The 14,421-nt window shown below is 45.8% G+C and overlaps 2 protein-coding genes across 2 annotated transcripts in view; one reads left to right on the plus strand and one right to left on the minus strand.

Moving 5' to 3' along the window:
• Positions 1 to 4,954, plus strand: part of ZCCHC14 (zinc finger CCHC-type containing 14) — a 55,267-nt gene extending 50,313 nt beyond the window's left edge. The window contains exon 13 of the mRNA XM_009277274.2: positions 659 to 4,954. Coding sequence (XP_009275549.1) covers positions 659 to 714 — 56 coding nt within the window. The 3' untranslated portion in view covers positions 715 to 4,954. The remainder of the gene's footprint in view (positions 1 to 658) is intronic.
• A 1,012-nt stretch (positions 4,955 to 5,966) lies between these two features.
• Positions 5,967 to 12,913, minus strand: MAP1LC3B (microtubule associated protein 1 light chain 3 beta; the record flags this gene model as incomplete). The annotated part of the gene is made up of 3 exons (XM_009277320.1): positions 5,967 to 7,913; positions 10,277 to 10,383; positions 12,851 to 12,913. Coding segments are annotated over 3 exons (345 nt in total), but the record flags the coding sequence as incomplete, so codon positions are not given.
• Positions 12,914 to 14,421: the final 1,508 nt, after the last annotated feature.

Genomic DNA, 14,421 nt, shown 5'->3' on the forward strand with positions numbered 1-14,421 from the left:
ATTTTGATTGACGTATTGTGTTGAGATAATTTGCATGTGGTGTAGGCTTAAAAATTTAAATACGAACTTTTGACTGGAGCGAACAGCAAGGAGGTCTTACATTTTACATTGTGTCTTGTCTATAGCCTATGTCTGCATTCATTTTTATACGGTGCAGACAGGGTCTCAAGTATTTGACCACTATAAATTCACAAGTGACTGGTTTTGAGGCAGCAATTTACAGCAGTGCTAAAACCTAACTAATTGGTGGCGTTTCTGTGGCTAAATGTTTTGATAGTGGCCAATGGGGAAGAAGTGACGCTGCCTCGTCAGTCCTGATTCGGACAGAAACGTAGTCTGCTGTCTTTTTAAGCTGAATTTCATTGCATTAATTGAATTTCCATTTAAACTATCCCAAACGAATTTTTGCCAGCCCTAAAGCTACGTCTAAGCCGGTGACTTTCACTGTGTAAAACTGTGCTTCGATTTTCATTTCTGCCAGCTGCAGACACGTGCCTGTCAGCCTCTTCTGCGGCTTCACCGCGGCGCTGCAAGCTGGTGATACGCTGTAATACTGCGTTACATGTCTAAGAAGCAGCAGGCTGTTCTGGAAAGTTCTGAGATGTAATGGGTGTGAGAAGGTTGATGTTGTTTAATTCTTCTGTTTCCTCTCCCCCAGGTACATTTAGGCTGAAATACGCTCCTCCCTCTGAAAGTCTTGACTCCACAGACTGATACTTTATCATCTGGCAAGAAAAATACTGTAAGCCATGGAGATACAAGGAGATTGAAATACAAAACTGAGACGTCCAGTTGCTGTTAAGCTTAATGTATTTTTTAATCCAAAGGTGCTTTACTTTATTAGACTAGGTAGAAAATCTAGCTTAGGGGTGCATCAAACCCATTTTTGATTGCCAAATTCAAGCTTGGATCTTGTTGTTGGAACTTCTGACTACGTGTCATAGGACCGATGCGTACTGGATGGATGGTGGAGCTGGCCAGCTGCATTTTCTGTTGCAAGTACAACATCGATGTACTTTTTTTGCTGGAGAACGTTGCCATATGTGGACTTCCTAAGGTGAAACGTCTAACTCCAGGGCAGCTACATTCTGAAGTGGAAAGCTGGAGGTGAAGGTAGGAGTGGCCGTTCGCCAGAAGGACTTTGGCACCCCTGGGCTAGGTAAAATGTCTACTTTTTTTCAAAAGTGATCAGGCACTAATCTCTGGGATTTTTAAGGATTGCACTACAGAAGAATGTAAAACTCTTCAAGCTTTCTGCACTTTTAGCAGACAGTGTCACTCTGAGACCAGTGCAAGAGGCAAAGAAGTTCCAATTTTTAAAAATTGGCACCAGCAGGCTATGTGACTTAACTACACAATAAAAATCTTAAGTAAGTCTCTCCTTTCCCTTCCAAAAGAACACACACGGCAGTTTCGGTTCCTTCTGGAAACAAACTTGTGCTTCATTGTCTCACTTATTACTAGATAGTGCTGGGTTCCCAGCAGCGGAATAAACTTAGTTTCCAAGGGTCCAAGTCCCAGAGACTCCAGAGTCATAAAGGCTTCAAGGATATTTTCCTGTAATACACAAAACAACCTTTACGTCCTGTTACTGTATATAGGTCTCTTTCACAGAAACCTTATTATTCTGCTTTTGTAAATGAATTTTAAACCATCCTAAAAAAAAGAACTCTGGCAGCAGAGTTTGTAAGCTTTTGCTTTACTTTATATAAAAAAAAAACCTTTGACTCCTACCCCAAGGCTTTTGCTACAGGATTCAGAAGTGGTAGAAGTCAAACATGTAAAAGGTAGTAAACTTCATTATTATCAAGACTTTGAAGGATTTATTGTCAGCCTCCTTCGTTGCAATAGATTGTAGATGACTAGCTTTGGTGTTAACTACTTAGCGTACATAATTTGTGGGTGACAAATCTAAATTAGGACTTGAGAGGAAGCCAAACAAATCTTGAACTGCTAATTTGGAACAGTTTGGTCCTGTCTGGTTGAAAGAAGATACTAATCCTCATGGCTCACCCGAGGAATTTGACAGCATTAAATGGGTGAGGCCTTCTCTTTAAAATGTCTGACATAGAGATTTTTGCATACTGTAATTTGGAAGACACCTTTAAAGTCTGAAGCCTTGTTTACACTTGGGAGGAATTTCTTACACCAATTTAAACCACACCAGGATGAATAGTATTTGTAGTGGCGCAGCTGACTTTCACTTGGAAGCGAGGGAAGTCATATCCCAGGAGGAGGTTTTGAAGTGGTGCAGAGCTGCCCCGAGGAGATCGGGCCTTAGCAATGAAATGTCAGTGTGAGGGGGTAACGCAGCAGCGTTGACAGTCGAGACCTTCCTGGACCGTGTTCATAGGAAAGAAATGTTCCGGGCCGTCCTTCAGTCCCCCTTTCTCAGCGGACGGTCGTCAGCCTCGCCGGGGAGGCAAGCAGGATAAATGAGCATCACCGGAGAGGCACGGTAACGTGAGATGGCAAGAAACCAAACTCAGTCCAGGTAGCGATCTGCAGCTGCTAGCGGATTTGGCTTCGTGGAAACCAGAATCTAAATTTGCGTAACGTTTGGGTTTTTTTTAAAAAAAAAAAAAAAAAAAAAAAAAAGTAATTTTTATTCCTATGCAATGAAAAAAAAAAAAAAGTGTTATTTCTACTCATTCCACCAGCTCACACTACCCGCGGTATCGCGCACACCGTTGAAATGCTTCTGTTCGCTCTGCCTGCGTTTGAGGAGGTTGCCTGTATTCTAACGAACAACCTGCAGACCTGCAACACTAAAGTGATGAAAACTGACAATGCAATTTACTTTGCCTTAATGAGCTTGAGACAATGGTAGGAACAATCTGTCATGCTGTATTACGCCGAAGGAAACGCGCAGTTTTCAGTGACGATGTTTACTATTTACAGCTTTGAGGGTCTCTCCAGTGGCCTGGAACATGTGCTGAAAGCCAAACCTTAACATTTTTTTTTTTCACTTTTTTTAAACGATATTTTAAAACTGAATTGTATTTAAATAAACTGTATTTCAACACACACGCAAGTGTTAAAAACCCTCTCAAAATAGCAAAAATCAACAGCAAAAAAAAAAAAAAAAAAATTCTGTACCCGTTGCATTTTGTTTTAACGCCCAAGGCTGGGCACACAGTCTCGTCTGACATTCATCACGGAGTCGAAACCGTAACAAAAGGACTGTAAAACTGAACTTCTGTCCAGCAAACCGGTTCATTCCTTTCTTCAGAGCTTTCTTTGGGATTGTTTCCTTTGTGTAAAGTTAAGGCTGATGTTTCTTAAAGTGGCTTATGTGTACTTTTAGGTAACGTTTTTAAATGGTGAAGTCTGGTTTTAGAGTAAGTTCAAATTCGGAAGTCTTGAGTACCTTAAAGCAACCCGAGCGTAACAGAGAAATGTTTGATGAGCCAGCAGCAGTGGCAGAGCCTTCCCTAAATCAGAGCGAGTCGTGGCTTCAGATCTGCTAGTGAACGCTGTCCACTTTGTCCCGAGAACAACCAAAGTTGGCAAGTCCGAACAGAGCACTTTAGTTCCACAAAATAATCCTTAATCTGTTTTTAAAAGGCACAAGTCCATCTTTACCCCCCCCGAAAAGTAAGGCAGCTTGTTTTAAAACAGTAGTTCCAGCTTCACCGGCTGAAAGAACCAGTTCTTAAAACCTATTTTTATACATCGAAAGATGGAGATTTCAAAGAACGCTATTTATTCCTATCTTTGTCCTAAAAGTATAAAAAGAAGTAGTTCTCAAGATGGATTTCACTGTGGACTAGAAATGATTTTTAAATGTAAGACGGAAGGGAATCCCAGGTCACCTCCCTGCAGGGGCACGGAGAAGTTAGCGATGAGTCTTCCCTGGGGGGAGCGAGCGACGTGCGGTGCGGTTTCAGAAGTGTTTTCCATTTGGGAGCGTTGGTGATGGAAATACTCGAAATAGGACGGAATTTCCAGCAAACTCCTCCTCGCGCTGGCAGTCTGCAAATCAAGTGTTAATAAATAGGCCAGGCTCGATGCTAAACAGCAGGAGAGCGAAGAGGGAAGCCTCATTTTAGCAAGTGAGGTATCGATCAGAGTTCCACAATACTTTCCCTTAAAATAACGTGGCACACTCCACTTCTTGTGAAACTTTTTCATGCCGCGGTCGTGAAATCTTGGCAAATTAAGCGCCAGACTTCCGAAAACAACGGTCTAACACTAGACCTTTACCATTACCCACAGTTCTGTTTCATGCTATTTCTCGCTGGCAAGCTTCGGGGTGAAGGTACTCAAAAATGAAACGTAGTCTGCGGCGTTCGGCAGAGCAACGCTCCTCCCCAAAATAAAAATGACATCATCTGAAACCCCCGAATATGGGTTAGCTGTCTGTTTATTGGAGGTCACGGGCGCTCGGAGCTGTGGATTCGGGGTAGTCTAGAACGCCTGTTAACTGAGATGGATGTGGACAGAAATCCATGGAACCGAGCACTCGCAAGAGTCCGGAAACGCTTTTGCTGGATGAGGCCCCGGTAACGCTGCCCACCGCCCCCGCCCACCGACGTCTCTTGTAATAAACCCTTGGAACTACCTGTTTGCTCTCTTAAATTTTTCTTACGTAAGCAAGAAACGTGTTGGTACTGAAGCAGAAAGCAAATCCTGTGTGTTTTCAAGTGCAGATTAACAGCTTCTCTTGGACATAACTTTCCACTAGGAATGAAGGAAACTCCTGCTCCCATTTGAGCCATTTCTTTTACTTCGGTCAATTCTAGTATTACAAATTGTGCATGTAACTTTATAAATATTTTAAATAGTTTTGTAAATATTTAATATTCAGCTAATTTGATTTTGAATTGTAAATGTCAAGTATTCTGGTATTGGGATTTTTATGTTTTATTATACTTTGTTAAAAGTAAAATTGTACATTTTTAGAATGTTTTTATCTGAGTAAATTTAATGTATGGAAAATAAAGAGTTAAACAGAATCCCTTTGTGGGTTTTTTTTAATTTAAAGGGGCTTCATCTGTGTGGGGGCTCCTCCAGCTCGGCAGTAACCAGGGACTTTTTTTTTTTTTCTTTTTTTTTTAAATTCTCTTTATTACTTTTGCCGTCTCTCCACCCACAGACATCTGCTCGTGAATCGCAGATCTGTTACAGTGCTTGCAATTGCTCTCCGCTCCTTGACTCGGCTCCCGGCTGAGCCAAGGAAGCCGCGCTGCTCTGAAAGGGCTGGTGCTTGCTGCTTGTTACCGAGCGCGGCCGTGGCCTGACTCCAGTTGCCCACCCGAGCCCGTACCTGGTTTCACAGGGAGGGAGGAGTTGGGGGGGATGAGGAGCAGGGAAGCTTCGCGCCCCGTTCCGCAGGAACGCAGCAGCCAAGCCTCCGGGCTCTGCTCTGCCCCCTCGGCTCGCCCCTCGCGCAGGCTAGGTCTGCGTTGACTGCAGAAGAAGCCACAGGTCGGGGTAAGCAAAAGGAATCGCCAGCTCACTGCATCCTTAAACCTTTTGCGGCTGGTGCCTGGGGTCGTTCCCCACGAGCAAGAGTCCTGCCCGCGAGAGCATCGGGACTCTGAAGCCTTGAGGGAGAGGTTGGTCGAGCAGGAGCAAAACGGGGACATGGAAACCCCTCCGCGTGCAGGCACGTCCCGGTCCACACCCATCTAGAGAGCAGAAGTGTTTTACGGGGCCATTACACCCGAAATTCCTCCTTCTGGAGGGCGGCAGCTCCCTCTCCGAGTTGTTAATGATGATCGGTGTCGGAGGTTTCAGTACAAGCGTCTAGTCGTCGTCAGCAGGACCTAGTTCACCCCCTTGTGTGTCCTGGAGCAGGTGGAACGGACCTCTCTGTGCCCTTCCCTACAGAGATTCGATTTAAGAAAGCTGTCTAGAAATAACCACACAAGCCATAATTAAGTTGGGATGTAATCCATCCATATCAGCACTGAGATTCGATAAGAAAGCTGAAAAAAAATAACCACACAAGCCATAATTAAGTTGGGATGTAATCCATCCATATCAGCACTGTATTAATTTTAAAAAAGCAACATTTGTACAGGAATATCGGTCAATCACGTCGTAATTACAAGTACTGTTGTCAGTTATGAGTTAAACAATTTCTTACACGAACAAAACTAAACATAGAACAAGCTGCATTTAAAAGTTTACGCTGGAGTAAAAACACAAAGAACGATAAAAAAATCTGAAGTAAGCGTTGTGAACGAGATGCATGCAAAGAGGTGTAGGTAGGTACAAATTGTACACCTTAGTGAGCCAGAGTGCCAAGACGCTGCAGTATTGCTTCTTTTTCCCCCATTATAGTAAGTTAGCTTCCAGTAACAGATGGAGTTAGTTCACAGACACATAATATACACGAGTAATCTCATCCTGCTACACTTCACTTGACGACGACTCTAGAGGAAAAACACAGCTCCTACGAGATACCTTTCCTCTGCACAGGCTGCCTCCCTCCTCGGGACAGTAGTAACACCAAGATCTTCCAAACCCCACGCAAGTGGCAGGAGACTTCAGTGATGGGAAAAAAAAATCATTTGTTCGTCAACTCTCGACAGGACCTCCCGGACACGAGCTGCTTCTAAAAGCGGTTCTCCCTGACCCCCTCCCCTCGGTGATAACACGGAAAACAAGTGACAGACGGGTTAGGCGGTGCGGGTTGGTAATTCCAGTGGCACGTCCGAGTCCAGTGTTCGGTACGGAGGTGTGTAAAGCAAAGCCGTTCGCCCGCTCGCGTCGGAGGGCTTCAGCGCGCCCGCCCCGCCGAGCAGATGGAGACAGCGAGGATGGGCGGCGCTCCCAAGACCGCGAGCGCTACGGGCACCGCGCGCGTCTCAGATTGCACTGGCCCGGCTCTGCGGCCGGCCGCACGCATCCTGACAGCCCCGTGTGCTGGCAGCAGGTCCCTCGACTACCTTCTCCCAGCAGACTCTCTGCCGGGCAAGGGAACGGCAAACCTCCGGGCTGGGGGGGGGGGGAACGATCTTTTGGAAGCGAGCCCATATGAACAACAGTGCTTCACTGAACACACAGGCATTGGAAATTCATAACAGACTGGAGTTTATTTCAGTGTTACCTGTCCAGGTGTGTATTTTACAGTTAAACACTTCCTAAAACTACAATAAAGCTGTGGTGTTTGGTATGAGTATTTCAGAAACTGGCACCGTTCCGAAGTTGGCGGTGCCACAAAAAACGGAGACAAAAAGAGTTGTACTCCCCCAGCTCACCCCAAGCACTTGCCTTAACCCGCTGCAGCACTGACACGAGTCTCATCGAGCTGCAGAAGACAAAGCTCCGCTTTGGAACATTAAAACATATTTGCTCTCACGAGAAGCCTTCCCATTTAAAAAAAGAAAAAAAGCTTTAAGGAATCATAGGGAGATTTTCCAGAAAACTGTCACACGAAACACTTTAGCTCCTCCCTGGTGCCTGTTTGCTTGTTAAAAGTCAATCGAGTGTCCCTTTATTTACAATCGTCACATGCACAATTGGGTTCCATTCATAAAGTCCAGAAATGTAAATGTGCCTGTGTGGAATATTACAGCAGGTTTCAAAGCTGGAGGTGCTCGTCTGTACTGTTTAATAGTCACAAACAAGGCAAGGTAAGATGAGACACCTGCTAAAGCAAGACTATGCTATAAGGTACTGAGAGCGTAGGTGACATCCGTTTCTTTCCCTGGGGTGTGTGTGGGGAAGAGTGGGGGTGATGGCCAAGGGTCAACCAAAATCCTAGGCTAGAAGCCGCTCGCGTGTCTTAGACAGAAGATTGCACTCCGAAAGTCTCCTGAGAGGCGTACACCATGTACAGGAACCCATCCTCGTCCTTCTCGCTCTCGTACACCTCGGATATGGGTGTGGAAACGCTCACCATGCTGTGTCCGTTCACCAGGAGGAAGAACGCCTGGTTGGAGTTCAGCTGCAGGCGTCGCCTGTTGGGGGGAGGTTGGGGAAAGGGAGGGGGGAAGGAGTTTCACAGTGATGACCATGCATTTCCACTCACGTTAACAAAGGCTTTAGGACAGATGGCACAACAAAGTCCTCCACCACTGACAGCAGCAAGGTGTCCCCACCCAAAGCAGCCCTGCCACTGGAGAAGGCATTTGCTTCCCACCTCGAAGTTGTATTAAATTCATCTACTAAGTCCAGTCAAATACACCCGCTGACAGAAGCCCTTACACTTCACTGGAAAAGCTGCGCTCCAGAAGGGCGTTAAACTGAAGCGAAGAGGTGCTCCTTGCCAGGCCGATCCCCGTACAACCAGCGAACACGCAAGGCCTGCGGGACCTCTGGCTTGCAGCTTAGCTCAACAGCGTCCCACTGGAAACGTAAACCCAGGCTGACCTTGAGAGACCCGTGTGAAGATGGGGAGGGAGGACGGGCAGAGCTTCCATGAGAAGGCCCTGGACCTTTTAAAGTCACTTTGTCACCAGCTCTGTAACAGCCTGCGTTTAACCTTTGGACCATCCTGCCCCCTCCTCTCCTCCCTCCCAGGAGAAGCATCGTGGGAAGGGTGGAGAGCGACAGGCTTCACAGACTGCGTGGCACGGTAAACATCTAACTTGGGGGTTTCCCTTGGATTGTTCACTCCGGTGAGGGGAAAATAGGTATTTCTGCTAAACTGCCTACTGGAAAGCAGGTTTGCAGAGGGGAGCTCTCTTACTACTTCATAAGCCAAGTTGTGCCAGGGGAGGTTTAGATTGGACATGAGGAAAAATGTCTTTACTGAAAGAGTGGTTAAACATTGGAACAGGCTGCCCAGGGAAGTGGTTGAGTCCCCATCCCTGGAAGTATTTAAAAGACGTGTAGATGAGGCGCTTAGGGACATGGTTTAGTGGGCATGGGGGTGTTGGGTCGATGGTTGGACTCGATGATCTTAGAGGTCTTTTCCAACCTCGATGATTCTATGATTCTAAGCCAAGTAAGCAAGAGGAACTCAGCTGTGTGGAGACGCAACCAAAGAAAGAAGGAAAGAACAACAGATGAGAAGAGCTTCCTGCCGCTTCCGCACGCTGCTGAGGGGCAGCAGCAGCTGGGAACAAGGATTTATTTAGCCTCCCAGCCACAGCCCTGGAAAGGGACCCTTCCAAAACCAAGCTCTAATCACTCCAGAGACAGCAGGCTGAGAGAAGGCAGCAGCTATCTGAGGGTTGGGAAGGACAGGCTTTGCTATGCACAAGAGGAGCTGGCTGAGGACCAAGTCCAGCTGGTACCAAGTCACCTATTAACAATGAAGCCAAAGAAAAAAGGTGGGGAAAATCCTTCAGCTTGCTGTTAACTTTTTTGCCCGGGTTCTTTAATGTTCATGAGAAATTCTGGAAGACTTGCGCAATCTGGTTCCTGCTTCCAAAAACCCTATCTCACTTTCTTACTCATGTAAGAGCTGGGATTTGCTTGCGACAGACAGTTTTTGTACAAGCCTCCGAGGCAGGGAATTGTTTGGACATGTGGGACAGCTCTCAAGTTTTTACAGCTTGTGGCCTCCAAGAACCAGCTCCCTGCTACACCGTGACCAACAAAAAGCAAACTCTGGTTTGCTGCTAACTTCCAAGTTTACCGCTTGAGAACTCTTACTCATCAAATATTCCTTCTTGACATGAAGCCAGGAGAAACGCACTTCTAGCAGAATTTCTGACCACAATTTCAGACCACACAACTTCCACTCCATGCCTACTTCCCCTTTGCCTTTTCTTGTAAGCAAAGCTCCAGCACCAGAGCGGAGCAGTACTCAAGCCACAGTCTGTGCAAACAGCTGGGACAAGACGACACTGGTCTGAACGTGTGTTTTTCAGGCCTCAACACCGTCATTGAGGGAAACCTCCTTTCACGATCAAAGGATGCCAACATCAACCCTAAGCAACAGCTCAGAGCTCTGGCTATGAGCCCAAACTCCCCCTCCGGTGGGTGAGAAGAGGCAGGCGCTCCGGAGAGGGACTCCCAGGCAGAACACCAAGAAGGCATCCTAAAATAGCCAAGCAGGAAGCGCTGGGGCCCTGGGCAAGAAGCACCCATGTTAGACAGGGATTCATGGCCCCAGACTCCCTCCTACATCTCCGGGAACCAGTTATTTCTCTTGAAAGCAGACTAACAGCCCAGCTCTTTTCAGAGTCTTTTTTTTCCAATCAAAGCCAAAGGAAAAGCACCTTCTCATCAATTTGTCCTAGTGATGATACCAAGCGCTCGTTAGATGAATTTTCCATTTAAAGAGCTCCCAAATGCATACACCAGGTGGGGAATTAACAAGGAATCATAACCTGAGGTTGATGCAGCTTACACCAAAATCACAGCATACTACCTGATAATTTTGATTAGCTCGCTCATGTTGACGTGATCTGGCACCAGGAACTTGGTCTTATCCAAAACTGGAAGCTGCTTCTCTCCCTTGTACCTTTCAATGATCACCTAAAAAGAAACACAAAAAGAAAGGAGGAGAAGATGTGAAAGGCAGAAACGGTGTCTGGCGCCCTCGCCTCCCCCTTCCATTTTACACCCAGCAAAGTACAAGCATTTATGCTAAACTCCATTTCCCTTCATTTGTGAATGCAGTGTCTCGAAACTGGAAAGGAACAATTATATTTATTTATTCACCTGCCCCTCTTGTTCTGTTTGCAAGAGTCACTGCACGAAGGGGTAACAAACAGGGATTTAACAGCAAACATCCACAGCTTCAGTGCAGTTTTAGAACAGTTCACTTGCTGGAATCATTTAATCTAGCACTGAACTACCCAACAACAAGGAAACCCAAGAAAAGATAAAGCACACTTCCCTCTAACACATTACAGTGGCTGACTAGGGGCTTGGGCTGCTACAGCAGTCTGCAAACCGAACCAGTTTTCACTAGAATTTCTCCAGTTTCAGGCCGTCTTTCTAAGAACTACACCTCCAGGTCACTACGCTATTCCATTCACCTCCCGTGATTACTCCGATGCATGAAAGCAAGCTACTTTTGAAGGGTATAAAGCCTCAAAGGAGAGAATTTCCTCCCCCTTAATCTCAAGACAGCATGCTCAGGAACCAGTAATTCTGTCAAGATTGTTATGTAGTAACTACTTAATTCACGAGGAAATTGCAGATTTGCCAATTTAAGTAGCACCCTGCCCAGCAACTGTATATAGTTCCTGCTTTTAAGAAATGATCTCAGAATTCGTGCGCTCCCGTTTCCACAGCCGCGTGGGTTTTGTTGTTTTTATATCAACGGTAGCTACGTGACACCATTCACTTGGATCATTTCCATGCTCACGGGGTCTGGCTGTATTGATATTCGAAAGTTGTACAGGTGAAGAGATATTGAGCCAATTTAATTATATCAGAGAAAGACTTCCTTACACCAGTTTAAATAAATGCTGGCTCATTCTGGAAAAAAACCAACACTATTTTTAAAGAGGTAGACTATAACCAATAGATAATATTTCCAACAGCAAAATGAAGGATGTTGACAGCACAGGAGGGATTTACCATCTAGCGTGACATTGCCGTCTTATCTCACCCAGAACTGCTAATGATAATAATGAGGCAGTGACTCAAGCTAGGACATGGACAGGCAACCACAGCAAGCCTCCAGGGATCCCAGCAGGCCTCTGCCATAGTTGTGAGTTTGCATCACTGCATCTTCAGCAAGTTGCTTAGGTACCTCTGCATTTTTGCTGGTAATATGTCCATGGCTGACTTGAAATGAGAGCTTTGCTATAAATCGATGGCTTTCAATCTGTGGTCACAGAGCTTGGGGACTACAGCGAAGTGATCTGTGAAAGGTGGGTGAAAAAGCAACCTTCTGTCAGGAAACAGATTTGTTAGGAAAGGGCCTTTTGGGAAAACCGCACATTCCAGAAAAGTCAGAAAATCTCTGCTATAAAATATTACTTGTTCCCATGCCCAACAGCATAGCACAACAGCAGCAGCAGCTGCTAAAGGGAAACTGAAAACCTTTCGGTTTCTATCTGACCACGGAGGCAACGACTGCTTCTGTTAATGAACTTGCACTGGAACTGCAGCCACTTTGCAAGCAGTTTGTTCACAGAAGAATTTCCACTCACAGGGATCACCAGCTCTCATCACCGAGAACCAAAGGCTGAGGCATCGGATTAAGTTCTCTCTTCTGTCCCCCAAGATCTCCCGAGACCTTCCCTGTTCCACCAAACAGCCATAAGGACGGTTGCATTTATTGCTTACTGCAGTGACAGCCGTCACGCAGAAGCCCACCAGCTGTGAAGAACTCATCAGCAACAGATCACGATCCATGCCTTTTGCTTCCCAGGATGCTTTGCTTTGCATTTGTAACCTTGAGGATGCCATAAATAAAAGAAAATAAAAACTCGGGCAGCATTTGGAGCTGACCAGCTAAAGAAGAGTGACGAGGTGAGGGCTGATCCCCTCTTTGAGGTGGCCCGACACTAGGTGGAGAGGTTTGTCAGCCAAGCAGCGTTTCTGGAGACCTCAGGCAAAGGCCCGTTTCCCGGAAGGCAAGCGTTTGTGTCTTTCTCAGCACAGATTGGTGACGGAAGCCCTATCTGTCTCTACATTACTGTGTATTCTTCTTGGTTAGCCTTTGCAGACTCTTCTTTTGGAGAAGAAAAACACTGAGAAGAGAATCTCAGAGCTCAGCCGGGGTGTAGTTTTCTTTGAAGTTACAACACGCAACTTCAGTACACAGGAAACCCCATTTCCGCCAGTCCCCAGCTACCACCTTGCTCTACCACGCAGACTGCCCGTTACTAGTTTGAGAATGTTTCTGAAATCCAGGCTTAATGACCCTGAACAGCCAAATTTTAATTTGGTCTCATCAGGACAGCTCTTTTACAGGTTTCTAACGACAAAAAACATGAACATGAGACTGGAAATTGAAGTGAAAAATGAAAAGAACCAGACTCACCGGTATTTTAGTTGGATGCTGATCTCGAATCAGTCGTACATCTTCCACTCTTTGCTCTGCAAGAGATTAAAAAAAAGTCTGTTCAAACATCCACACTGAATGCTGTTATTACTTTATTTCTCCACCACTGAAGAGAGGGACTGCGTGTTAGTAAAAGCCACAAAAGCAAGTTCAGGCAAAGCAGTTTTCAAATGGGACAGCACTGTCACAAGTAAAACCTCTCCTTTGACAGACGATACTTTGCTCTTTAACCCAAGGTGACAAGTACTGCACGCACGCTGCCTGGGACTCCTAGAAAGTGTTAAAGGAGACGGACCCCCCCCCGCTCATTTTTCTGCCCACTAAAGCAGACATTTAATCTCATAAATTTATGGCATCAAATTACACCACCCAAGTTAACGACTAAATATCCTGTACTATTTCTGCAAGATCCCAGAAGAGGAAGTTGTCAACAATTACTTGAGACCTAAGACTAGCCGAAGCCCGGCAGCATCAGCTTACGCCGTGCGTTCTAGTATTACCGAATTACAGTTTTCTATTTTGATTATGCTGCACCCATTGTTGCAGAAGCTGTTAGTAGGTTCTTGTGTACCTAGACATTTCACTGCTCTCCGTGCCAGTTTTCAGGATAAAGTTCACCTCTCCTCAGACATAAATATTAATAGCACAGATATTATAAACCAGGCTAAAGTACATGTCCGAGCCAAAGTAAACAGACGCAGTTCTTTTAGAGGCAGTTGCATCTGCTTATACCCTGCCTACTTTCAGATTCAGTGAACTCATTTTTAACGTCTCCAGTTCTTTTCAGCGGGCCGGGGCTTTCCAGGCCATCTCCATCTTCCAAACACCTCTCAGAGAGAAGATTCAGTGTTGCATCACAGCTTTAACAGACACCTACCTAGGGAGAGGTGCTGCTCGTGGGAGAGGAAGAGCTCAGATCAGCACCCGTCAGCCCAACTCATTGCTGGTATGCTAACGCACAGGACACACTACCTGTCCCGTCACTCAGCAATAACATCACTCAGCTCTCCATTAGTCCATATTAAGTTTGTGTGCATGAAATACATCCGTGCGCCTTTTTACAAGCCCAATGAGGAAACGCAATTCACGTGAATCACTGTTTTAAGCTGGAGGTGAATCAAGCAGAACTAAGGCAAGGAGTATGCAAAGCCTTCACCTGACTGCAAGACCGAGAACCTGAAAGCCACCCTGCTTCAGATCCCACAGCCCAAGCCACGCTCTTACAGACCAGCATTAACACTTCAAGGGCAGAGATTACTAGCTAACTAAAATACTTTTTAAGATTAACCAGAAACACAAGAGATACGGGGAGTGAATGAGACCAACCGTCAACCTAGCAAGCACAGAGAAGTTTGACTAACTTTTCAGCTGAAACAGGTTTGTTCACGGCAGTGTTATTCAGCAGAACTCTCTGGAGTAGAAGGAACATAAACGGGACAAATCATTGAGATCATTGTATATGGCGTGTTTAAAATCAGGCTTCAGTCAGCCACAGATAAACACTGTTCTCTGACGACATTAGTTGCAGTGGCAACTGCTTGGCTGCCATC

This window comes from Aptenodytes forsteri, unplaced genomic scaffold (genome assembly GCF_000699145.1).
Source record: "Aptenodytes forsteri isolate BGI_AS27 unplaced genomic scaffold, ASM69914v1 Scaffold50, whole genome shotgun sequence".
NCBI lineage: Eukaryota > Metazoa > Chordata > Aves > Sphenisciformes > Spheniscidae > Aptenodytes > Aptenodytes forsteri.